The sequence below is a fragment of the Martes martes genome (assembly GCF_963455335.1).
Source record: "Martes martes genome assembly, chromosome: 14".
NCBI classification, from domain to species: Eukaryota; Metazoa; Chordata; class Mammalia; order Carnivora; family Mustelidae; genus Martes; species Martes martes.
The window spans coordinates 61,950,336-61,976,554 of NC_137902.1; the positions used below are offsets into that span (position 1 = coordinate 61,950,336).

The 26,219-nt window shown below is 35.9% G+C and overlaps 1 protein-coding gene across 6 annotated transcripts in view; it reads left to right on the forward strand.

Annotated features, from left to right (window-relative positions):
* JMJD1C (jumonji domain containing 1C) overlaps positions 1–26,219 on the forward strand; it is a 339,678-nt gene that overhangs the window by 295,297 nt on the left and 18,162 nt on the right. For all 6 annotated transcript variants that reach the window (XM_080822676.1, XM_080822673.1, XM_080822678.1 and 3 more), the window contains 13 exons: positions 67–210; positions 308–500; positions 620–2,307; positions 6,536–6,708; positions 7,166–9,375; positions 14,297–14,498; positions 17,165–17,379; positions 18,497–18,649; positions 22,000–22,089; positions 22,563–22,690; positions 22,892–23,105; positions 23,625–23,839; positions 24,537–24,812. In XM_080822676.1, the coding sequence (XP_080678802.1) occupies positions 67–210; positions 308–500; positions 620–2,307; positions 6,536–6,708; positions 7,166–9,375; positions 14,297–14,498; positions 17,165–17,379; positions 18,497–18,649; positions 22,000–22,089; positions 22,563–22,690; positions 22,892–23,105; positions 23,625–23,839; positions 24,537–24,812 (5,901 nt within the window). The remainder of the gene's footprint in view (positions 1–66; positions 211–307; positions 501–619; positions 2,308–6,535; positions 6,709–7,165; positions 9,376–14,296; positions 14,499–17,164; positions 17,380–18,496; positions 18,650–21,999; positions 22,090–22,562; positions 22,691–22,891; positions 23,106–23,624; positions 23,840–24,536; positions 24,813–26,219) is intronic.

Sequence of the window (26,219 nt, forward strand, 5' to 3'; positions counted from 1 at the left end):
TATCTAGTGTTATATTGACTAGCTGATTGGATTTAATTTTTGTTCTTGTTTTGTGTCATGGATTAGGTACTAGAACCACAGAATGTCGATCCTTCTATGGTTCAAATGACCTTTCTAGATGATGTTGTTCACTCTTTGTTAAAAGGTGAAAATATTGGCATTACATCACGGCGAAGGTCTCGTGCCAGTCAAAATAGCAACGCTGTTCACGTACGTATGTTGTTATGATATATTATTATAAAATATTTTTCCTCGGATTACTTAGGATTAGATAGTAAATAATCATTGTTAAACTGGTTATTTTTAGGGTCATTATACACGTGCCCAAGCAAATAGTCCCAGACCAGCAATGAACTCCCAAGCTGCTGTACCAAAACAGAATACACACCAGCAACAGCAACAAAGAAATATTCGTCCAAGTAAGAGGAAGGGCTCAGATAGCAGTACACCAGATGAAGAGAAGATGAAAGAGGAAAAGTATGATTATATAGCACGAGGAGGTAGTACTCATTTTTCTTTTTAAGGGAATGAGAACAAATAAAACAAATACATTTAAGATGTACTTATTTAATATTTTAATTATGAAAAATAAAACTGTTCCTTTTTTCAAATTTTACAGAAAATCCTAAAGGGAAAAACAAACAGTTGATGAATAAAAGAAGGAAACCTGAGGAGGATGAAAAGAAACTAAATATGAAAAGATTACGAACCGACAATGTTTCAGATTTTTCCGAGAGCAGTGACTCAGAAAATTCAAATAAGAGAATGATAAATAATTCCTCAGAGCAGAAGCCAGAGAATGAGTTGAAAAATAAAAACACTTCAAAGATAAATGGAGAAGAAGGAAAATCCCAGAATAATGAGAAAGTAGGAGAAGAGACACTAATAATAGATAGCCAGCCTCCCTGGGATCAAATACAGGAAGATAAAAAACATGAAGAACCGGAGAAGCAGAAATCTCTTGACTCTCAGCTTCAAGAAAAAATGATTATTCATTCATCAGAGCAGGCCACACTTACTGATCATAATCCTAATGATTTACTTCTTCAGGAATGCAGTATGGAAAAAACACATACATTGGAATTATTGCCAAAGGAGAAGTTTGTATCCAGACCACCCACACCAAAATGTGTTATTGATATTACAAATGACACTAATTCAGAAAAGGTGGCTCAGGAAATCTCAACTACCTTTCGCCTTCAGACACTTCAGAAAATGGATCCTAATGTTAACGATTCAAAACATTCTATCACAAATGCGAAATACTTGGAAACAGCAAAACAAGATTCTGATCAGAGCTGGGTTAGTGATGTAGTTAAAGTAGATTTAACCCAATCAAATGTTAGAAGTGTTTCCTCAGGAAATGATCACCTGAATATGGAAAAAGAGAAAAATCAGTATGTCTCTTACGTGTCTTCTCTAAGTACAGTTTCTGTCACAGAAGATAAGCTACATAAGCGAAGCCCACCCCCAGAGACAGTAAAATCTAAACTTAATACTTCAGCAGATGCTCTCAAGACAAAATCAAATCCCTCACCTGAAGTTATTAAACCCAAAATTACTCATTCTCCTGATTCTGTAAAGTCTAAGGCCACTTATGTGAACAACCAAGCTGCTGGTGAGAGAAGACTAGCAAATAAGATAGAACATGAATTATCAAGATGCAGTTTTCATTCAGTTCCTACTCGAGGCAGTACATTGGAAGCTACAAAGAGCCCGCTTATTATTGATAAAAATGAGCATTTCACAGTTTACAGAGATCCTGCACTTGTTGGGTCAGAAACAGGAACTAATCACATTTCACCTTTCTTAAACCAGCATCCCTTTCCTCTTCATTCTTCATCCCATAGAACCTGTTTAAATCCGGGTACCCATCACCCTGCCTTAACTCCTGCCCCTCACTTACTTGCTGGATCATCCAGTCAAACTCCATTACCTACCATTAACACACACCCTCTGACTAGTGGTCCACACCATTCTGTTCATCACCCTCATTTACTTCCTGCCGTGTTACCTGGAGTGCCTACTGCCTCCCTACTTGGTGGCCACCCACGACTAGAGACTGCACATGCCAGCAGCTTGAGCCACTTAGCATTAGCACACCAGCAACAGCAACAGTTGTTACAGCACCAGTCACCTCATCTTCTTGGACAAGCCCATCCTTCTGCTTCATATAATCAGCTTGGACTTTATCCAATTATTTGGCAATATCCAAATGGAACACATGCATACTCAGGACTTGGTCTACCTTCTTCAAAGTGGGTTCACCCAGAAAATGCAGTTAATGCTGAATCTTCATTAAGGAGGGTAAGTTACGCTGTAATTTGCCTCATCAGTATATACTTATCAATCACCATTAATCACATTTTATCATAATAAAATGTGATTAGAATTTTAGAATTAGAATTTTTCAAACTTATTTTTTCAAACTTCTAATTTTTCAAATTAGAATTTTTCAAACATTTATTTTTCCAATTATGGTGAAACTTTTGATACTTAGTAACTTTGGAACCACAGAAGGTGAAATCTCAGAAAAGCCTATTTATTTTATTTTACTTTATTTCTTTAAAGATTTTATTTATTTATTTGATAGAGTGTGACAGTGAGAGAGGGAACACAAGCAAGGGAAGTGGGAGAGGTAGGAGCAGGGAATCTCACATGGGGCTCAATCCCAGGACCCTGGGATCATTATCTGAGCCAAAGGCAGATGCTTAACCGACTGAGCTACCCAGGCACCCCACACCTGTTTATTTTAAAAAGACAGTTTAAAATTAAGAAGTAAAACCTCTTAGATTGCTTCTGACATGTCTATTATGAAGAATGAATGTCTTCATAACTAATTATGGTACCTATCTATAATTATGTTGCTCAGCTAAATTCCTAGAAGTGAGTTTGTAGAGTAAAATTTATACAAAATTGTGAGACTTTTGTATGTATGATCATCTTACTATTTTTTTAAAGAGGGTAGGGAGAGGGAGAGAGAAAATCTTAAGCAGGCTCCATGTGAGGCTCAGAGCCCGATGCAGGGCTTGATCTCACAACCCCAAGATCATGACCTGAGCCGAAATCAAGAATTGGACACTTTGACTGAGCCACCGAGGTGCCCCATCATCAAATTATTTTTAAGACAGATTGTTGTTATATCCCCCAGTTAGATATATTGGTGGTATGTTACAAGCTATGACTCTCTGAGGCCCTTGTTCTTGTGAGGGTGTCTAGGTTGGAGACTTAATGGTATTTGGGAGTAAAGTTGGGGCTGATATCCTGCCAACATCAAATATGAGGAATGTTGCTAAAGGTGGTGGTATAGAGAGCTCTTACTCCTTCATGAGCTAATGTGGTTTCTCTAGCCAAATTTCTTTTCATACTAAGAAATGATTGTTGAGGAACGCATAGGTAGCTCAGTCAGTTAAGTATCTGCCTTAGGCTCAGGTCATGGTCCCAGAGTCCTGGGATTGAGTCCCATATCAGGCTCTTTGCTTAGTGCGGAGCCTGCTTCTCCCTCTGCACTTCTCCCTGCTCGTAGTCGTTCATTCGCTCGCTCTCTCTGACAAATAAATAAATAAAATCTTTAAAAAAAAAAAAAAGAGAGAAAGAAAAGAAATGATTGTTGAGGTCATTACCACCCCCAATATAAAAAATAGTAAGACTTGGTATCCTAAACTCCAGTACACAACTTAATTGTTGGTGCAGCCCAGGTTGCTCCTCAAGTATCCCCCAGAATCTTTTTTTAAATACTATTTATTTGTATTGTGGTAAAAAGCAGTTAACATTAAATTTACCATCCTAATCATTTTTAAGTATGCAGTTCAGCAGTGTTAAGTATTCACATTGTTGTGCAGCAGATCTCTAGAACATTTTCATCTTGCAAAACTGAAATTTTATACCCATTAAACACTAATTTCCTTCCCTTTCCCCCTATTTCTTGGCCAACCACCTTTCTATTTTGTTTCTGTGATTTTGACTGCTATAGATAATTCATTTGATAAAATCATACAGTATTGTCCTTTTGTTGCTTCTTTCATGTAGCATGATGTCTTTGAAGTTCACTGAAGTTCATGCACATTGTGGTGTGTAACATGATTTCCTTTGTAATGTTCTTCTGTGTAATGTTCATATGTGCATATACACATTTTCTTTATACATTTGTTGATGGAGTTTGGGTTACTTCCACCTCTTAACTTATGGATAGTGCTCCAATGAACCTGTGTATTTTTTACCTCCTTCTCATTTGAGCAAGGAGTATAGTAAATATGTTGGGGGTGATAATTTGAAAGGTACTGCTAGTGAGCTTCTCACTTCAGGGATAAGACTGCTTATGTAGAGCCTTGGTAATAGACGCAGGGGTGGTGAGCCTCATGCCAAAAGTTTGTCAGAGGAATTGTTATATTCTGGGTAGTAGTGATGACATAGATTAAAGTTGTGAAGTTTGTCAGAGGAATTGTTATATTCTGGTAGCAGTGATAGCAATAGATTATAGTCATGAGTCCTTCCTTGATTCCCAAATTATGATTGTTGCCCTTGGTGGTAAGGGGCATCAAGTGGTTAGTGTTGCAAGATAGAGTTCTAACAGTTTTGAGTGATACTTTGTATGGTTTAATCCTGTAACAAGTATCAACTCTTTTGGGCTTCACTCCTATATGAGCTTTGGCCTTCTTTAACACAGTCACCGGTAAATATAATTTATTCTGTACCAGCATGCCCACATTCAATGCTGGCAGGATTTCAATTCTAGAAGAATTGTGATTGCTTTGATCTGATTCATAAGCTTCTCATGTCCACTCTTGATGTTACTATTGAACTTGTGGTAGGTGGAATCTTACTGGAACATAATGTAGTAGAAGAGTCACTAATTACTACAGTATCCTCCTTGCCATTATTGAAAGCAGGCCTGGTGACCCTAGTGCCTAATACACCCACATTTTTACTCTGACCCTTCGCTCTCATTTCTTGAATGTTAGATGCAACTGATACTGGACAAAGACAGGCTAGAAGAACACATGAGCTGGCAAATAGTTTTGAGTCTTCTTCCATAATTTCCCAACCCTGAAAAACCAATCTAAGTAACAGAACTAGCTTGGGTAGGATTTTCTCTCAGTATATGTCATTCTAGCCTCTATGTATATAAGGGCATAAAATGTTTTATTAACTGGTCACAAACTTGTTAAACTAAAAACAAGCATATGAAATTTTCATTTGTTATATAAAAATTTAAAGGAGTATATTTAACATTTTGAACAAAAATGACCTCTTAATATTGTGAGAAGTAAAGAAAATATTAGGAAATATTTATTAATGATATTTTATAGTCAGAAATTAATTATTACCATAATTGATTGCAACTTAATACTTCTGGATCATGTGGAACTGAGTCCTTTTAAACATATTTGAATAATCCTTATGCATGTGTATATATATTTTTTCCTTTAATGTGAGATTTGTGCCTTATAATATATATTTCTAATCTAAGCAGTTTTACAGGAGCATGTTTTTGGTGTGATATATCTGTTGCTTTTGCATTATCGCTTTGAGATATAAAACTTACTCTCTTTGTTAAAACCAAAGGGGATTATATTTTCTCAATATCGTAATGGTATATAACTCCACAAAGTATGTTCTGAAAAAACATCAGTGTGTCATAGTATAGAAACATTCCTTGAGCATGTAATTAGAGTTTTAAATATCAACATAGAGATAAATGTCACCAAATAGTGAGCACGTGGGTGGCCCAGTCATTAGACATCTGCCTTCAGCTTGGGTCATGATCCCAGGGTCCTGGGATTGAGTCCCGTGTCGGGCTCCCTGCTTGCAGGGGAGTCTGCTTCTCCCTCTTTCCCTCGTCCTACTTGGTTCTCTCTCTCTCTCTCTCTCTCTCTCCCCCCCCTTCTCAAAGAAATAAATAAAATCTTTAAAAAAAAAAAAAAGTCACCAAATACTCAGAATGAGAAAAGCAACATATTGATATATAAAAAATTAATTTTGTTGCACTTCCATACCTCCCAAGTTTAATGATCCAATAGTGTTTATAGCTTATAGTGAAACGAAGTACAAGTGGGCTTTGAAAATAAAATCTTCTCTCTATTCTAAGTAAATGGTTATATTGAAAAAGTTTGTTATTTTTGACAACAAATATTGGCAAATGAACTTGGTATTTCTGTTTCTGGTTACGTGTACTTTAACATTCTGGTTTTTGTATTAGCAATACACTTTTGGTATTAGAATGACTGGAAATCTGATGAACTAGGCTTTCTGTACATTTATAAGTTAAAGACAGTGATTTCAAGATCTACATTCAGTAATAACAAATCTTTGCAAATTACAAATTTGATGCTGATTGATTTTCTCCATCATATGGAAAAATCCACATAATTATGTTAGTTATTTGTCTGAATATTTTTCATAAGATACATTTAGGAAAAGTAATATGCTTCATAAATATACATTATTGTCCTGTGATGATACTATGTTTAGCTTTTTCTAGTAACTGAAGTCTTATATATATATATATATAATTTTTGTTATTGTTGTTAAATAGAATTCTCCCAGTCCTTGGTTACATCAACCCACCCCTGTGACTTCAGCAGATGGTATTGGATTACTTAGTCACATTCCTGTCAGACCTTCCAGTGCAGAGCCTCATCGGTCTCTTAAAATTACAGCACATTCCAGTCCACCATTGACAAAAAGTTTAATAGATCACCATAAAGAGTAAGTTCACTAATGCCTAAAACATAGAAATACTTTGTCTTGGGGTGCCTGGGTGGTTCAGTTGGGTAAGTGTCTGCGGTTGGCTCAGGTCACGATCCCAGATGGGATCGAGCCCGGCATCTGGCTCACTGCTCAGTGGGAACCCTGTTTCTCCCTCTCCTGCCTGCTGCTCTGTCTACTTGTGCTCTATATCTCTCTTTAAAAAAAAAAAAAAAAAAACTTTGTTTTTTATAGTTTTTCTTAATTCACTTTCTAAACAGGTTAAGTTAATAAACATCTTAAAAGTAAGCTTTGAATAAGTACTGTTCTTTCCATTTTGATATATTTTCTAATTTACTCAGGAGTATTAAAGTAAATGCAGAGTTGTGTTTTACTTTCATAATATTGCATAGATGCTATCTTCATATCATTCAAGAAAATGTTATTATAGAAACCTTTATGTGTATTTTCTTTACAGAGAATTGGAGAGGAAAGCTTTTATTGAACCATTACGTTCTGTTGCATCCACATCAGCAAAAAATGACTTGGATCTAAATAGGTCACAGACTGGAAAAGATGGTTTATTGCACAGACATTTTGTGGATCCTGTACTGAATCAATTACAGAGACAACCCCAGGAGACTGGAGAGAGATTAAACAAATACAAGGAGGAACACCGTCGAATCCTTCAAGAAAGTATTGATGTTGCTCCCTTTACAACTAAAATCAAGGGGCTTGAGGGTGAGAGGGATAATTATTCCAGAGTACCATTGTCATCTTCTAGCCCTAAAAGCCATGTCATCCTCAAACAAGACAAAGATGTAGAATGTTCAGTATCAGATCTTTATAAAATGAAGCACTCAGTGCCTCAGAGTTTGCCCCAAAGTAACTATTTCACTACATTATCTAATAGTGTGGTCAATGAACCACCAAGGTCATATCCATCCAAAGAGGTTTCAAATATTTACGCTGAAAAACAGAGTAATTCTGTTGCAGTAGCAGCTAATCCTCAAACTCTGACTTCATTTATTTCATCTCTTTCAAAGCCTCCACCTTTAATTAAACACCAACCAGAAAGTGAAGGTTTAGTAGGCAAGATACCAGAACATCTTCCCCATCAAATTGCTTCTCACTCAGTAACCACTTTCAGAAATGATTGTAGGAGTCCTACCCATTTGACAGTTTCTTCTACAAATGCACTCCGGAGCATGCCTGCTTTACACAGAGCACCAGTATTTCATCCACCAATCCATCACAGCCTGGAAAGAAAGGAAAGCAACTATAGTAGTCTTTCCCCTCCAACTTTAACCCCAGTCATGCCTGTAAATGCTGGTGGGAAAGTTCAAGAATCACAAAAGCCTCCAACTCTAATTCCAGAGCCAAAAGACTCTCAGGCACATTTTAAGAGTTCTTCTGAACAAAGTTTGTCAGAAATGTGGAAATCTAATAATAACCTCAGTAAAGAGAAAGCTGAATGGCATGTAGAGAAAAGCAGTGGAAAGTCACAGGCTGCTATGGCATCTGTCATTGTACGTCCACCATCTCGTACAAAACTTGAGAGTGTGCCAGCAATGCAGTCAGGTTCCAAAGATCGAGTTAGTGAAAGATCTTCAACTGGGGCAAACCAAACAGATTGCCTCAAACCAGCAGAAGCTGGAGAGACTGGAAGAATCATTCTGCCAAGTGTGAATTCAGACAGTGCTCACATAAAATCTGAAAAAAATGTCCAGGCTGTCTCACAGGGCAGTGTTCCCAGTTCAGTCATGTCTGCTGTAAATACAATGTGTAATACCAAAACGGATGTATTCACATCTGCTGCCACTACCACTAGTGTTTCCAGCTGGGGTGGTTCAGAAATAATTTACTCTTTATCAAATACCATTTTGGCCTCTAAATCCTTAGAATGTACCTCTTCAAAAAGTGTCAGTCATTCAGTGGCTCAAATACAAGAATGCAGGGTCAGCACCACAGCTCCAGTTACACCAGCCAGTAGTCAGACAGGAAGTGCTACTCAGCCCAGTTCTGGGTTCTCAGGCACAACTGATTTTATCCATTTAAAAAAGCACAAGGCAGCATTGGCTGCAGCTCAGTATAAAAGTAGTAATGTCACTGAGACTGAACCTAATGCTGTGAAAAATCAGACATCTACAACCTCTCCTCTCTTGGATAGCACTGTAGTCTGTAGTACAATAAACAAAGCAAACTCTGTAGGAAATGGGCAAGCATCCCAGACAAGTCAACCTAACTACCATACTAAGCTGAAAAAGGCCTGGCTTACTAGACACTCAGAGGAAGATAAAAATACTAATAAAATGGAAAATTCAGGGAATTCTGTATCAGAAATTATTAAGCCATGTTCTGTCAATTTAATAGCCTCTACATCTAATGATATACAAAATAGTGTAGATAGTAAGATCATAGTTGATAAATACGTAAAAGATGATAAAGTCAGTAGGAGAAAAGCCAAAAGAACTTACGAATCTGGCTCTGAAAGTGGAGACTCAGATGAAAGTGAAAGCAAGTCAGAGCAAAGGACTAAGAGGCAACCTAAGCCAACTTACAAAAAGAAGCAAAACGATTTGCAGAAGAGAAAAGGTGACATAGAAGAAGAATTAAAACCCAATGGGGTCCTCAGCAGGAGTGCCAAAGAAAAAAGTAAACTGAAATTGCAGAGCAACAGTAATAGTGGTAAGTTACTTTTTTTTTTTTTTAATCTCAGGTAAAGTGGGCTGTATGTTCTTGAAATAACGGTGTCTAATGAAATAAAGGTGTCTTTCTTGAAAGATTAGTGAGCTAAAAGGCATCTTTTGACTTCGTTTGCATGCCTTGTCTATTGTATGTGCTCATTGACCTCATTTCTGCATTTTACAAGTATCCATAAAAGGAAATGAGAGAAGACCTGTCTCTCCATTTTTAATAGACTTCTAGATATATGTTTTACCTAGCATTCATACTGACAAAAAGCCAATGTGTAATTTAGTAGTTACTCAGAATTTTGACCATTTCTAAGAACTGTTGAAATCACACCAAAAGAGGATTCCTTATAATTAAGAATCCTTAACCGTGGTGTAGTTGTAAAAGAAATCCTATTCACATGTACTTCCTTTAAGTCACATTTTTAGAAGAAAATTGCTTCAGTTAATGTGGATGTGGCTCTATTTCTCTTACCTGGTATCAAAAGTTTATTGAAATTACCTTCTATTTAACTAATATTGCTACTCAGGAAGTTCTTAACAATGGGTAAAAGCTAAAAGGAAGGGATTGTGGTTTTGTGTGCTCATTTCTATATTCAAGAAGAATTTTCGTTAAGTAAAAGTTTCAAAACTGATAATATTTACATTTTGTTTGTGGCCTCAGCGGGACAAAATAAGTGATGCTTGCCAGTAGTATACACTACAAAGTGTTTCTATGTTTTTACTCTAGAAGTGGTTTTTCTGTTTGCTTATTTCTTTTTAGGTATGTTACACAATGCAGGAAGCACTTAATAGTTCACTATACCTGAGTATTCATCCACATACAAGATAGGAAATATGTGACAGTGTGGACATTCAAGAAGTACTTTCACACGCATTTGGATGCTTGAAGGCTCCTGTTTGGGCCTTTTCACTGAATGAGGTTTTTTTTACATGCCTGTGTGGAAGCCAGAGGCAAAGTGAAGGAGAGAAAATCAGGAGGATGGAATCATAGAAAAGGACAGTCAGAAAGTAAAAGACCAAAGGAAAACAAGCTCAACTAGAGACAGAGAGGCTGACAGACTAAATGCAAACATAGTCAGAAGAAAGAGAGGGATATTGACATTGGAGGATACAGGATACATGCCATTTATTTGACTTTTGGATTGTGTACAGTGTTGTTTTTTCTTTCTCATGTGTTCTACTTCCCCAGTGAATTCTTAAGAGACTTAGTGTGGTCAGTAATTTTCTTTTCTGTTTCATGTAACATTTCCTTTGTTTGGTATTGGGTATACAAATACTTGAGTTAAATTTACAGAAAATGGAGATAAGAATCTTCCAGTTTTTAACACTTAGAAAGCTCTTGTGACATTAAATTTATAAAATTAACTCTTAATGAAAATTTATAAAATTAACTCTTAATGAAGTACATGTTCTATTTCATTTTGAGACCAAATGTACATGTTCCCAAGAGTTCAAAGACAAAGACTGGAATCAGTACTTTCCCCTCAACTTGTGATGCCAAGTCAAATCTCTTCCTCCTTAGTACCTAAAAATTAACCTCAGAGAGAGTATTCTAAACCCCATCTATTCCTAAGTCCAAAATAATAAAAAGTGTTAATTGCCATCTGTTAATTACGGCCAGAGTTGTCTAGCCTTTGTTATGGCTATCTAGAAAAGTTCTCTAAATTGGTAAGTTTATGAATCTAACTTCCAAATTTGAGTGGATTATCTATCTCATGGACTAAATACAACCTTATTTCATAGTCAAAAAGAGTAAGTTAAGTCTGTACTTAGAGAATATAATGTGATTATATACACTGTTATACGTGTATTAATTATATACACATAACACCTATAAAGAAACTTGTGTTTCTTGGTACATTCTAAAGCCAGGCACAATAGATTTTATCTGCTGTTTTGGAATGTCTTCATATCTGCTGCCTTTTCATAATGATAATTAAAAGTTGGCTGTTTTTCTGTGACTAAATTCTTATATAATTTTATTTTATAAACTGAAATTGCCAATCAAACTTAAATATAAGTCCTGTGATAAAACCATTGGTTCTATTATAATCAGTTAATTTTTGTATCTCAAGAAAGATTTAGGGGCACCTGGGTGGCTCAGTGGGTTAAGCCTCTGCCTTCGGCTCAGGTCATGATCCCAGGGTCCTGGGATGGAGCCCCACATCGGGCTCTCTGCTCAGCAGGGAGCCTGCTTCTCCCTTCCTGTCTGCCTGCCTCTCTGCCTACTTGTGATTTCTCTCTCTGTCAAATAAAAAAATAAATGATCTTTAAAAAAAAAAAAAAGAAAGATTTAAGGTGATGACATCAGAGATTAAAGGTTAGCATGTGTTTGTTTCCTGTTTTCTTCCTCCCTAGTTTCCTGTTGGCTAGAGCAACTGTTTGAGGATTTACTAATAAATTGAGGACTAAGGTTGAAAATATTCTAATGGTAAAAGGAATACTAGGTATTTTTTGTTGACTAAATATCTTATTCTCAAAGTTTAGATTTTTAGATGTTGCCAGTAAATTAAGATATATAGAATTGAAAGAGAAAGTTATTTTATTTTACAAATACTGTTGTAATAGTTGTAAAAGGAGTTAATTACCGTGATGTGTGGCCTAATTTAGAAGCAGAAGTTTTTATATCAAAAACCGTCTATATGACCTGGGCCTTCATGTTTTTGTAATTCATGCATTCGTTTAAATTTATTTTTTTAAAACATTTTTTAGATTTTTTTTTTAAGATTTTTATTTATTTATTTGATAGCGATCACAGGCAGTCAGAGGCAGGCAGGAGGGGGGAAAGCAGGCTCCCTGCTGAGCAGAGAGCCAGATGTGGGGCTCCATCCCAGGACCCTGGGATCATGACCTGAGCCTAAAGCAGAGGCTTAACCCACTGAGCCACCCAGGCACCCCACATTCGTTTAAATTTAAAAAGTAGCTCTGAGTGTCTCTTTTGTGTCACAGAATTGAGATTTGCCTTGAAATGTCTGTTTTTTTATTTTAATACTGTTTAAGTGGTTCACAGTGGTATGGTTATCCATACTCTTTGAACTGTTCCATTACCTGGCATGTAAAAGCATATTGGTTTATAGTTGTTTTCTAGTCAAAATAGAAATAGATTGAATTTAGCTTATTCTAAGTGTAGTAAGTAAACAAGTAAGTAAATGATTGGAAGCAAGTGTGCTAAGTAGAAATTTATGAGTGGTGTACCATTTTTGTTGTTCATTCTGACTTCTAAAAGCTCTGAATTTTTTATACTTTCTATAGGGGAAATCTGTCTTATATATAGTGGAGGAGATAATAAACCCTTTAATAAGGCTTCTGGAAACATTTTATTCCATAAGTGGTTTGTGTTCATGTAATAGGTCTTTCTTTAGTGGATTAAGCCAAATGGCTTGCCCTAAGTTAGAAATAAAACAGGGGGAAACATGTCATTGTAAAGAACCAGGCAACAATCCTACAAGGTCTTAATAACTGGAAGCAGATTTTAAATGGGTCGTCCCAGAGCTTAAACACAATATAAGATGTGTTACCTTGCTGTTTTTGTACCGCTTATACTATGCGCAGGTAAGTGATAGTGGGAGCTCTTAAAGGTCTGATACATGTTTCTGCAAGAAGTGTATAGTCTCAGGAGAATAGTTATACTGTCTCTGTTCCACAACATCTGAGTAATTAGAAAACACAAGGTAGGAAATATGTTTTAGCATGACAGAAATGACAGAAATAGCAAATTATGTAAATCTCATACCTGACATACAGATATATTGTAAGTATACTTTTAAGAGTTTGATACTGGCTTGTCCCAATGTAGGTTGTTTTTAAATAAACATGCTTTTAATTTTTTTTTGCAGATTTTATTTATTTATTTGACAGACAGAGATCACAAGTAGGCAGAGTAAGAGGAGGAAGCAGGCTCCCTGCTGAGCAGAGAGCCCGATGTGGGGCTGGATCCCAGGAGATGTGGGGCTGGATCCCAGGAGCCTGGGATCATGACCTGAGCCAAAGGCAGAGGCTTTAACCCACTGAGCCACCTAGGCACCCCTGCTTTTAATTTTTTAATCTGCCTTCTAGATGAGTGATAACTTGAGGCTGTATTATTACAGCAGCTAAGTTCAAGTTAATAAACATGTGGCAATGATGTAGAGTATAAATAAATAATTTCTTCAAATGTTAGTCATCTGAGGGTTGTTTTTTTTTTAGACTTCTCTGATGCTTTTCTTTCTTTCATCAAAAAGTCAAGTTAATATTGGCTTTTTTATTTTCTTCAAACCCCTTTATTTTCTATAAGGTACTGACGGCCTTGTCAGTATATTGAATCAAATGGAGAGCATCATCCTGAGGGAGAGGTACTAAGAGAAATTGCTTACCCCTCTTTTCTCAAATGCTAAAATTAGCACTTGTCTTAATGAGCCACACTTACCTTGGGAGAATCAGATTAAATATTTCAAAGTGATACAAGTATGTTTGAATTAGCCTGTAGTTTCTAAAAGTATTAACTTTTGGTTCTTCAGGTTCTTCGGGTGGATCTTAAAAGAACTTTCTCCTACATATACCAAATTCCTGTGTAGAAGGGCTATATTTTTAGCTATAGATACACATAGAAAATGAATGATTCCTGTGTTTGCTGTTATACAAATATAAATATTTAATATGTAAAGATTTCAGTCAGCTGGAAGATTTACTCAGCTCTGCATTTCCAGTATACTGACAATAAAAGTTCATTTGATTAATAGAAAGTGAGTAAATAGAAATGCTGCTATGGACTTTAATGTTACTAATGAGGACTAGAACTATAATGTCTTTGGTTCTTTTTTATAGTCTTACTATATTATGACAGTTGTGTACTTATCTTGAATTTTATCTCAAGGGGTGTATGTGCTTTTTAAAAAAGTTTTAATCCTGTTAATAATTTCCTACTGGTTTTACAGCTGGTATCCCTCGTTCAGTATTAAAAGATTGGCGTAAAGTCAAGAAGCTGAAGCAAACTGGGGAATCCTTTTTACAGGATGACTCCTGCTGTGAGATAGGGCCTAATTTGCAAAAGTGCCGGGAATGTAGACTTATTCGGAGTAAAAAAGGAGAAGAACCAACTCATTCACCAGTGTTTTGTAGATTTTACTACTTTAGACGGTAAGTGAAAATTAGTAATTAGGGGAAAATATGTTTATTCGCTATTGGAAGTCATACTATAATTTTTAGGGTCTCACATAAAGGTGGAAATGAGTCCTTTGAGCTTCCCTGTTTCTGAAACATTATAAAAGAGTATTTAACTTTTTTTGTGGTAAATTTAATAGTAGCTAACTATGGGACTAAATTCATAATTCATATTGTTACTTGTGTTAGTATGGCCTTTCACTTTGAAAGATTTATTCATCCTTAATGAAAAAATGTTACTGTTTTTTCTAGAAAATAATAGGAAACAGTAATTTGTTTGATTTAAGGAATTTTGAAAAGTTTATATACTTTGACCAACACAGTGTTGGCATTTATATTTATCTGTGTATTAGCTAGCAATCAAATAGTCTATAAATGTAGGTAAACAGTCTAGGCATTAAACTAAAGTCATTGCATTACATTGGACTGCCCATACTTTTGTTAAATGTGTAGCTATAAAAATATGAGCTGGGAGAAAAAGGATGTCAGTACCATGTCCTGTCACATTTCAGAGGTTTTGTAGTAAGTATAAAAACAACTTGTAATTGTTACTCTCCTACATTCTACTGTAATATTAGCATTACTAAATAATTCTTCAATACTAAAGTCATATATAGACCTTTTTAAAAACTTTTTAAAAAATATATTTATTTATTTGAGGGAGAGAATGAGAGTGAGAGCATGAGAAGAGGGAGGGTCAGAGGGAGAAGCAGACTCCCTGCCAAGCAGGGAGCCTGACTCAGGACTTGATCCTAGGACTCCAGGATCATGATCTGAGCCGAATGCAGTCGCTCAGCCAACTGAGCCGGCCAGGGGCCCATAGACTTTTAAGAGTTCAACAGAAAGAATAGCTGGGTCACCCAGCCAGTGGAGACTAATCGTTAATGTCTTAGGTTGTAGAATCATTCATTCCTGAGTTTTAGCTCTTTCTCTTAGTTCCTGTATGACTTTATTTTAGCTAAGACTGTCTCATATGCATAATGATAGTGATACATACTGCAGAGTGATTTCATGATTAAATGAGATAAAGTACATAAGTCCTTAGTTTAGTACCAAGTGCAATTGAATGATATATTAATGTTAGCTTGTTATTTTCCTAATCATCAGCATCATCTTCCTAAGAGGTTAGGAGACACTTTGCTCTGGCAAATATACCTATGCTGGTGGCCCAGTAGAGACTCTAAGAAAGCCCATGAAGAATCTGTTCTTCAGAAAATAAGAAACAGAACCTGTTCTGTTTCTTATTTTTACTTCATGGGCTTTCTAGCCAATAATCCCCAAAGGACAGACAACTTTAAAGAATAGTTGTAAAAGGTCGTACACATGGAATTGCAGAAAAGATGAAAAAGAAATCAAAAGGAAAGTTGGTTGGGGCGCCTGGGTGGCTTAGTCAGTTAAGTGTCTGACTCTTGATTTCAGCTCAGATCATGATCTCAGGTTGTGAGATGGAGCCCTGTGTCAGCTCCCTGCTAGGCATGGAGTCTGCTTAAGTCTCTCCCTCTGCTGCTCCCCCCATCCCTCTCTAAGAAAAGGAAAAAAAAAAAGGAAATCGGGTTTAAAGAAGAGTCAGATAAAAATAATAACACAAAGCTGAAGTGAAATGATGGATTATAACAATGGGAGAAATCTGGTTTTAAAAAAAGGAAGGAAAGTTTAGGCAATAAAAGTATGAGAAAAGGGGGTGGTAAAAGGAATGTTCTTGGTGTCCATTGGAAAAAGGGAGAATAAACTGTAATATGCTGATATCCCCTGATTGTGAGTAAAAAGAGTAAGTACTATGATAACAAAAATAACCACCAACAAGGAAAAGAATGGCAGTTTTGCCTTCCATTTACCCTAAGATTTTCTGAATTGAGTAATTACATGAATTGGATGTCAGAAGCTGAGAGGAACTTAAACATACATAATTGGGTTCCTAATAAACATTTGAGAGTGTCTTCCTTGTTCCTCCTAGTCATAAATAGTCATTTTAATTAATGAAAATAATGTATCTGTACTTGGCATTTTTTTAATCCTCCCGGTGTACATCTTAAGGTAATTTAGGGCATTTTCTTTTTATTTATGTATGTATATATTTATTTAGAGGGAGAGAGGGGGTACAGAGGAAGAGGCAGAGGGAGAGAGAATCTTAAGCAGGCTACTTGACCTGCAAGAGGTCAACTCGGGATTTGATCTCAGGACCGTGAGTGAGATCATGACCTGAGCCAAAACCAAGAGTCAGACGCTAAACCAACTGAGCCACCCAGGCACCTCAATTTAGGGCATTTTCAACTTAAGATGGTCTTGATTTAGGTTATATATAAATAACAGTGTTACTGTAAGGAGCATTTGGGCAGGATTTTAACTCTTGTCCTCATCAAACACTTGGACATGGTTTATGTTTGATTGAAAAAATCTTATTTCTTGAATAACCTAAAATTGGTGCTGCTTATCATCGCCATTTGTATAACACTGTGGGAGTCATTTAAATTTGTTAAATTTAACTAATAATTATGTGTGTATATGAAGGACTACCCTTTCTTATTTTTAACATAAATATTTATATGTTTATAATATAAAATGTAAATTAATTATAAATTTACAACTTTATAAAACTGGACTTCTGTCTAGGTATCTAATCCTTTTATGTTTTAATATTTCAGATTGTCATTTAGTAAAAATGGAGTGGTTAGAATAGATGGTTTTTCTTCTCCTGACCAATATGATGATGAAGCTATGAGCTTATGGACACATGAAAATTACGATGATGATGAACTAGATGTAGAAACTTCAAAATACATCTTGGATATCATAGGTGATAAGTTCTGTCAGTTAGTAACGTCGGAAAAAACAGCTTTGTCCTGGGTGAAAAAGGATGGTAAGGAAGTTAAATATACAACTATACACATTTCATTTTTAAAATTTCTCAAGTATACTTAATGGGGTTAAGTCCCTAATTTTCCCTGGTCTCATTTGTACTTAATTTTGATGACACTTTTTTTACATACAGATGCACCTGTATGTACTTAAGGTAACATATTTTCCAACTGAGGCTGTAACGAATGGATTGACAGTTCGTGAAAGCACAATAGCATTATGCTGTTTCTGCCGTTATTACGTATAGTTAGCATCATAGGGGTGTTTCAGAAGTGAAACAGGGAAATTTCAGCATTTGCCAGAGAAAGACATAGTCCATACCAATTACTTGAGTTTTGAAGGGGCTGTGGTTCATCACAGTCTTTTTTTAAGATTTTCTTTATTTGATACAGTGTACAAGTAGGCAGAGCAGCCGGGAGAGGGAGAAGCAGGCTCTCTGCTGAACAGGGAGCCTGACACAGGGCTCCATTCCAGGAACCTAGGATCATGACCTGGGCTGAAGGCAGCCACTTAACCGACTGAGCCACCCAGGCGCCCCATCACAGTCTTTAGAGTTAGATGGATTTGTATTTGAATCTCAGCTTTATTCCTTGCTTTTAACTGTATGATTATAAAATGAGAATAACTATCATAGCTTTGTTTAGAAAGTAGTTAATTATATTTAAATATGTAAAGCACCTAACATGAATTACTCTGAATGTTAGTTTCTTTTCCCCCTTTTCTCTTAAATCAGTGGTTAGTCCCTCAAGGGATATTTAACAGTGAATGACTGGAGACATTTTTGGTTGTGTAACTGAAAGGTTGAGGGTGGATGATAGAGTACTGGCATTTAATGGGTGGAGGTCACAGATGCCACTAAATATTCTACATTGCACAGCATATAGTCCTTCACAACAGAGAATTATTCAGTCAGTCTTAAAAGTGCTAAGGTTGAAAAACTCCATTAGATGTAAGTCTCCTGAAGAGAATTACTAATTCAAGAAATCTGTTGATCTTTAGTTAATATATCCTTTGATGTTCTTGGTTTGCCTTTAAATTTTTGTTTTTGTGTATTTCAGTGAAAATTGTGTGTAAAAGAGCCATGTTTGCCTTTACATTTTTATTTCTCTGTATTTCAGCCAAAATTGCCTGGAAAAGAGCAGTGAGAGGAGTCCGGGAAATGTGTGATGCATGTGAAGCAACATTGTTTAACATTCATTGGGTCTGCCAAAAATGTGGATTTGTGGTCTGCTTAGATTGTTACAAGGCAAAGGAAAGGAAGAGTTCTAGAGGTTGGTTTATAACTCTATAAACTGAAATTTTTGTAATGTTCATTTTCTTTAGGATCACTCATCTGGAAAATGATATGTATGTAAGGGTTTTTTTTCCCCCTACTTCCCTTTATTTTGAATATATTACATTAAAGAAGCTTTGTAAAGTTTATTAATGGCCAGATTTTCTAGAATAAAAACAGCATCTATATCCTTTTATCCTCGTTAGTAAGATCCACTCTCTCATTTCAAGCAGGTAGTTGTGGTATTGTTGTTTTTTAAGATTTATTTATTTATTTTAGAAAGAGGGGTGTGAGTGAGGGAGAGAGGGAGAGAGAATCCTCAAGTAGACTCCCTGCTGAGCGTGGACATGAGGCTGGATCTCATTCTCCTGAGACAAAATTAAGCGTCAGATATTTTACTGACTGAGCCACCCAGGGGCCCCCTCAAGCAGGTAGTTCTTTAATGTAGCCCAATTTAGAAGAAGCTTTGCTACTTTCAGATTCCAGTGTATAGGAGCCTGAAGTCCATTCTAGAACCTGTTAAATAAATACATGGTCATGCACATAAGTCACAGCTGAATACTTACTCGTGTGAACTGATTTTTTAAAATAATTGGTCCACAAAGTTTTTTTTTCCTTCAAATTTTTATTTAAAAGTTAGTTAGCGTAATTAACTGTATAACCAATATTGGTTTCTGGAGTAGAATTCAGTGGTTCATCACTTACATACAATACCTAGTTATCACCACAAGTGCCCTCCCTAATACCCATCACCCATTTAGTCCATCTCCTATCCACCTCCCTCCATTAACCCTCAGTTTGTTCTCTGTCCTTAAGACCATAAAATTCAAATCAAAATGTTCAAGAATATGCCTCCATCAGTATTGTTTATCCTCTAGTTTTTAGAGAATGAAAAAGTCTTTGTTACATATAAAAGTAGTCTCTGAAGCTATTATTTCTAATTTCTAGATAAAATGGCAGAAAAACAGGTGTTCTGCATGTTAGTACAGCTGGAGATAATACAAAATTTAAAAAGGAAGTAACTAAATTCACCTTTTCTCATGCTTAAAGTGTTTTTAGAAAAGTTTATCCAAGGCAAATTTCGAAGTAGCTTCCTAATACTGTTAACCTAAAATTTTTCAGTAATTTGTTTGGGATAAAGTCACCATGAAATGAGAGGATTCAAATTGTGGAATTATTAGAAGTAAAGTCATGTTTAGTGATAGAAACTGTTTAACATCTAAAAATGATCTTTTTCAGAATTTTATATCAGATAGATAAAACATGGGTTAGCCATCAGTATCTTTTCCACTGGTAAGATTCCTTTCTAACTTTTTCTTAGACACTGAGCACTTAACCAAAAAGACCCCTGGAGTAGGGACATGTTTCCAAACATCATGGCTGGATGTTTCTGTGATATGCAAAAGATGGAAAATATGAGTAAAATGTGAAACTGTAGTAAGGAATTCATTCTAAGGGTACCTAGGTGGTGCAGTCAGTTAGGTGTCTCTTGGTCATGATCTCATGTGTTGTGAGATTGAGCCCCACGTTGGCCTCTGTACTCCACAGAGTCTGCTTGGAACTTTCTCTCCCTCTGCCACTCCAGTATACATGCGTGCATGCATGTGCTCTCTCTGTCTCTCTCCCTGTAAAATAAATAAATAGATTTTTTTTTTAAGGAATGGATTTTAGGTATTTACTATTCTCAAAATTGTAAAAATATATTTGGATATTTTCTGATAATAGAATTAGCTGTACCGTTATAAAACTTCATCACATGCATTTTATATTCCTTTTTCCTGGCTCCATATCACTTTTATTTTCCTTTTCCAAATTAAAAAATCTATTATATTTTGCTACATTATATGCATATATATAAGTATGTTGTATTTTTTAATAAGATAAGGTATGTATTATAAACCTAGTTGTGTTGCTATTGATATTCATAGTACTATTAATTTTAAAAGCATAGTCTGTCAGTTACTGTATCTTTTTTTTAGTTTAACCTTTATGCCTTAAGTTGTACTCTGTTATCCATATATCTATTTCACTGTTAAATATTGTAATAAACTCATATTGACTAGATTGTAGCTATATATAGTGGTAATTAGGGTAAGTGTCTAAAATATAGACAGAAAACATTTATAAGTTATTATGTAGGCTCTGGAAAGGAAAGTTGGGGTTTTGGTTGGTGGTGGTTTTAAGATTTTATTTATTTGAGAGAGCAAGAGAGCACAAGCAGGGGAGAGGGGCAGAGGGAGAGAGAATCAGACTCCCTGTTGAGCAGGGAACCAGATGCGGAACTGGATCCCAGGACCCCGGGATCATGACCTGAGCCGAAGGTAGACTCTTAACCGACTGAGCCCCTAGTTGGAAAGCTTTTAAAGAAAAGCCCCTAGTTGGAAAGCTTTTAAAGAAAAGCAGTTTTAGCCATTTTAGACTGGATTTGAATTTTATTTACTCTGAAGCTTTTCATGAAATAATAGTTGTAGATATTTTTTATGCTGAATATAATGAGCTTTCTGATATTTATTGAAGCTGTTACAGCCACAACATTAGTTGTCGTGTGTCATTAAATTTACAGAAAAAGATTTCCTTGAGATCAAGATAATTGAGTATTTTTCCTATGTAGTATTTGCCTCATGCTATGCCTTAATATGTTTACAATTCTAGGTATGGAGCCTTGTTTGAAGGCAGTAATAACAGTTAAATATTTTATATAAAATAGCAGCTTTCTGACATCTCATGGCAGTTCCTCTACATGTCTTGAAAGCATAAAAGGAAAATAGTTAGCAGTAGCCTCAAATTTGTGTCAGTTTAATGTACTAAGATGAGGCAACAGCCCTGTTGGGCACAGGAAATAATGAAGAGATAAAAGGAGATTAGTGACAGAAGCTAAAATCAAATAAGGCAGAGATAACAAATACATTAATGACAATAAATAACGGTAATTTTAGAAAAGGCTAAATAACATATCAGTTTTGTATCTTGTTTTTATAAAATTCTGAGAATGATGGAGCTGTCTTATCTTTTAAAAAACTGAACATTGGAGCCTACCGTTGACATTTTATATAATTGTTAAGCTCTTGAGACACCTGGGTGGCTCATTTGGTTAAGTGTCTGCCTTCAGCTCAGGTCATGGTCTCAAGGTCTTGGGATTGAGCCCCACATCAGGCTCTCTGCTCAGCAGGGGTGGCGGGGGCTGCTTCTCCCTCTCCCTGCTGCTCCCCCTGCTTGTGCTTGCTCTCCTCTGTCAAATAAATAAAATCTTTAAAAAAAAAAATTGTTAAGCTCTTTATATATAAGCCACCAATTTTATAATTTTAAAACCATGACAGATATAAAAGTATGTATGTTGTAATCATACAGATAAAGAACTGTATGCTTGGATGAAGTGTGTGAAGGGACAGCCTCATGATCACAAACATTTAATGCCAACTCAAATTATACCCGGTTCTGGTAAGTATTAACGCACATTATTTACTTGGTAGTGTAATAGGTCTTGCTTGCTCTAGATTATTTAGGAGTATGTAGGAGTATGATAGAATGGAGAGGTACGATTTATCTAATCTTGAATTGTTCTTGTTCAGTTCTTAGAATCTTCTGTGTAATAAAGCTACCAAGACAAGCCCAGCCTCAGAGGAACCATTTAGGGGGGAAAACTAGAGTATAGTGAAAATGCTTATTAGATTTAAGATATTCTCCCTTTTCTGAGCATACTGAGTTTTTAATAGTAGAGGTAAGAGAGAAAAGAATAGAGAGCATGAATTTGGCTGAATGATCAAACCAGAAATAGATGGAAGAGATGAAGAAAAAAATGGGAAGAAACGTGAAAGGACACAGAAAAACCAGTACAAGAAAAACAGGAAAATATTTTATGATCTTAACAACTAGAGGCAGTCCTTTTATTAACCACTATTATTTCTTTGTAGTTTTGACAGATCTTCTAGATGCAGTGCACACTCTTAGAGAAAAATATGGTATTAAATCCCATTGTCATTGCACTAACAAACAGAATATACAAGTTGGAAATTTTCCTGCAATGAATGGTGTATCTCAAGTGAGTACAGCTATCTAATTATTCAAATGAAACACGTAGTTAAATTACTCAGCTTTGATATTTGATATTTGAAATCCAATTTAGGACTTGTGTTTGGTAAACTTATGTTTTCTATGTTACTGTATAAATATAACTACTACTTTTAACTTTGAATGATTGAAAAGGTAGTATTTTAAAAGTTCAATTGCTCTATCCTTACAGGTTTTACAGAATGTTCTTAATCACAGTAATAAAATTTCTCTGTGCATGCCTGAGTCTCAGCAGCAAAATAACCCTCAGAAGTCTGAGAGTAAAGGCAACAGCAGCCCAGGGAGTGACGTAAGCACAGACAGCAAGTTAACTCCTCCAGAATCCCAGTCACCGCTGCATTGGTTAGCAGATCTTGCAGAGCAAAAGTCCAGAGAGGAAAAAAAAGGTAAATATAATTAAGTATGTAATAGAGGACCATAATATAACCAACAATGTACATTAATGTGTAATATTCACTTAACTACAGTTTACATTTGTCTTTTGCTTACAGTATGAATGGCTTAGATTCAGGAAAACATTTGTTTTCTACTGTTAGGAATTCACCTTCCTATGATTATATCAAAATTAGTTACAGAATCATTTGTGGATGAGCATATCATTAAAGCCAGGAGGGCAGTAGATTTGTAACTTAAACTATACTTTCTCCCTGCCTTAGCTGTAGCATTTTTCATTTGTGACAGGTGCACATTCAGCTACATGTGTAAGATATTGAGGAAGGCCTTTTCATATTCATACTGTTTGACTCCATTTTGAAGGATCTAATTCATCCTCTGGTGTGTGTTCAGGTGAATAAATCACTAGTGCTACACTTTTTACCTCTCACTATCAAATGTAGGGTCCCAGTTTTTTCTGTACTTTCACAGCATGCTTATTTTATTTGAATTTTGTAAATGTTGTATTTCAGAAAACAAAGAATTTGCCCTTGAAAAGCAAATTAAAGAAGAGCGAGAACAAGACAGCCCTGATTCTCCAAATAGCAGAACATCACCTCCTGTGTCCCAGAATAATGAACAAGGCTCAACTTTACGAGATTTGCTGACCACAACCGCTGGCAAGCTACGTGTGGGTTCTACAGATGCTGGGATTGCCTTTGCCCCAGTGTATTCAATGGGAACCCCAGTGAGTAAGATGCCAGATTTTTGGTTTTCATATGGACCTTAAATTTAGATGATTTGGCTGTGACTACACAAGAAATAGATGCAGATGAAATAAAATACACTTACTGCTGAGCATGCTTCCACCTGCATTATAAATCTCTTAGCTTAAAAGCTGGAGATTTGGGGTTTTCCCCCCAGGTGAAAAAGGCTGGGGAGAGGCATTTTATGCGAGAAGAGCCCTAAGAGACTCCTTCAGAATTTGAAAATGACGTATCTAGTAGGGGAAATAAATCACATGGTTAATGTTTTATTATTCAAAATATTTAGTATTTAGTAATTTAGGTTTTTGTTCTAATTATGTACCAGAAGAAAATAAAAAACAATAATTGCATAGGTAGGCACAAATTTTAGTGATCTTTAGAAGTATATGGGAGATTCTACCCACCTGTCTCCCCTGCACTAGTCCTAAAATATGTAAAAGGCCACACTTAAAATTTCTGCAGATCTGGTAGTTTTTAACATAGAAGACTACCAAACTTCTGGTTCCTATCTGTTTGGAACAGTGTAGGGACTGTAGATGTGTATCCACTGACATGATTATATATTCTTGAAGGCACACAAAATGTTCGTGTTGGTTGTTTGCTATGTTAGTAGTAAAACAGAGTGAAAGTTTAAAGATGTATATATTTCCTCTCAAAATACAACTTTTTCCCAAATAGAGTGGTAAAAGTGGAAGGACTATGCCAAACATTCTTGATGACATAATTGCTTCAGTTGTTGAAAACAAAATTCCACCAAATAAAGCCTCTAAAATAAATGTAAAACCGGAGCCGAAAGAAGAGCCTAAAGAGAGCAGAAAATCACCCATGGAGGAAAACAAATTATATAGTGATATACCACATTCCTGGATCTGTGAGCAGCATATTCTGTGGCTTAAAGATTATAAAAATAGTAATAATTGGAAGCTTTTCAAAGAGTGTTGGAAACATGGACAAGTGAGTATTTTAAGGTGATTAGTAAAACTGAAACTGGTTGGATTGGAAGAAAGGGGAAAGATAGTGCTTAACACATTTGGAAGTAGGATATCAAAAACAAAAAGGTTACCAGAATTACTCTTCCTGAATTCTTATCTTTTTGGTCAGATTTATATGAATTAAAAGGGAAGTACTGATTGATGTTAATTTTTTAACTATCAGTCGAGAGACTTCTAATAAAGCCACATATTTACAAAATATGCTACTTCCCTTTTTTACATTTGTATTTTAGTCCAGTTAACAGATTCATATCTATAGAAGCATTTGCCTCAGACTAAAAGTGTAGATGTTTTTGCCTTTAATGTTCGTCCATAAAACATTTATTTATACATTAGTTCATCAGATCTTGAATAACATTATTTAATTCTGTTCAAATGAAAATTATTTTCTCTTTGACCAGAGTTTTCATAGAATGTTTGGGACACATTTCAGATGGCAGTTTATTACATTAATGCAGAAACTGTGAACAGGGGGGCCTGGGTGGCTCAGTGGGTTAAACCTCTGCCTTCAGCCCAGGTCATGATTTCAGGGTCCTAGGATCAAGCCCCACATTGGGCTCTCTGCTCAGTAGTGAGCCTCCTTCCCCTGCCTCTCTCTCTGCCTGCCTCTCTGCCTACTTGTGATCTCTCTCTCTCTCTGTCAAATTAAATAAATCTTTTAAAAAAGAAATTATGAACAAAATTAACAATTTGCATAATTTCGTATTTATGTTGTCTTTTTCTTTCTGGAAAACATCGTTTCCAATTTTATTTTACTTTCTTCATTCAACAGATAGTTATTGAGCTCCTCATAAAATCTAGTCTTTGTATTGGCCATTAAGGATATAAAAATTAAGTCATATAAAAACAAGTAAGATGAATAAATTATTTTAGTGCAGTGGTTCTTAATCTCTTTAGGTCACTAATCCTTTTCACAGTGTGAAGAAAACTTGGTTCCTTTCTCCCCAGAAAAAATTCATACCTGTGTATTGCACATACACAATATTTAGCTTTTTTTTTTTTTTAAGATTTTATTTATTTGACAGAGTGAGAGAGAGAGACACAGTGAGAGAGGGAACACAAACAGGAAGAGAGGGAGAGGGAGAAGCAGGCATCCCGTTGAGCAGGGAGCCCGATGTGGGGCTCAGTCCCAGGACCCTGAGATCATGACCCAAGCCGAAGGCAGATGCCCAGTGACTGAGCCACCCTGGCACCCCAGTATTTAGCTTTTTATTTCCTTTTTTTTCTTCTTTTTCTTTGTGTTCTCGTTGGCTCCCCTTGAAGCCCTGATGCCATTGGCAGGTCCTAATTTAGACCACTTGATTTGGTATGAGCTTGAGCTGTCACATAAATATTTTAATAAGTATGTTAAATACTCTAAGAACTTTGT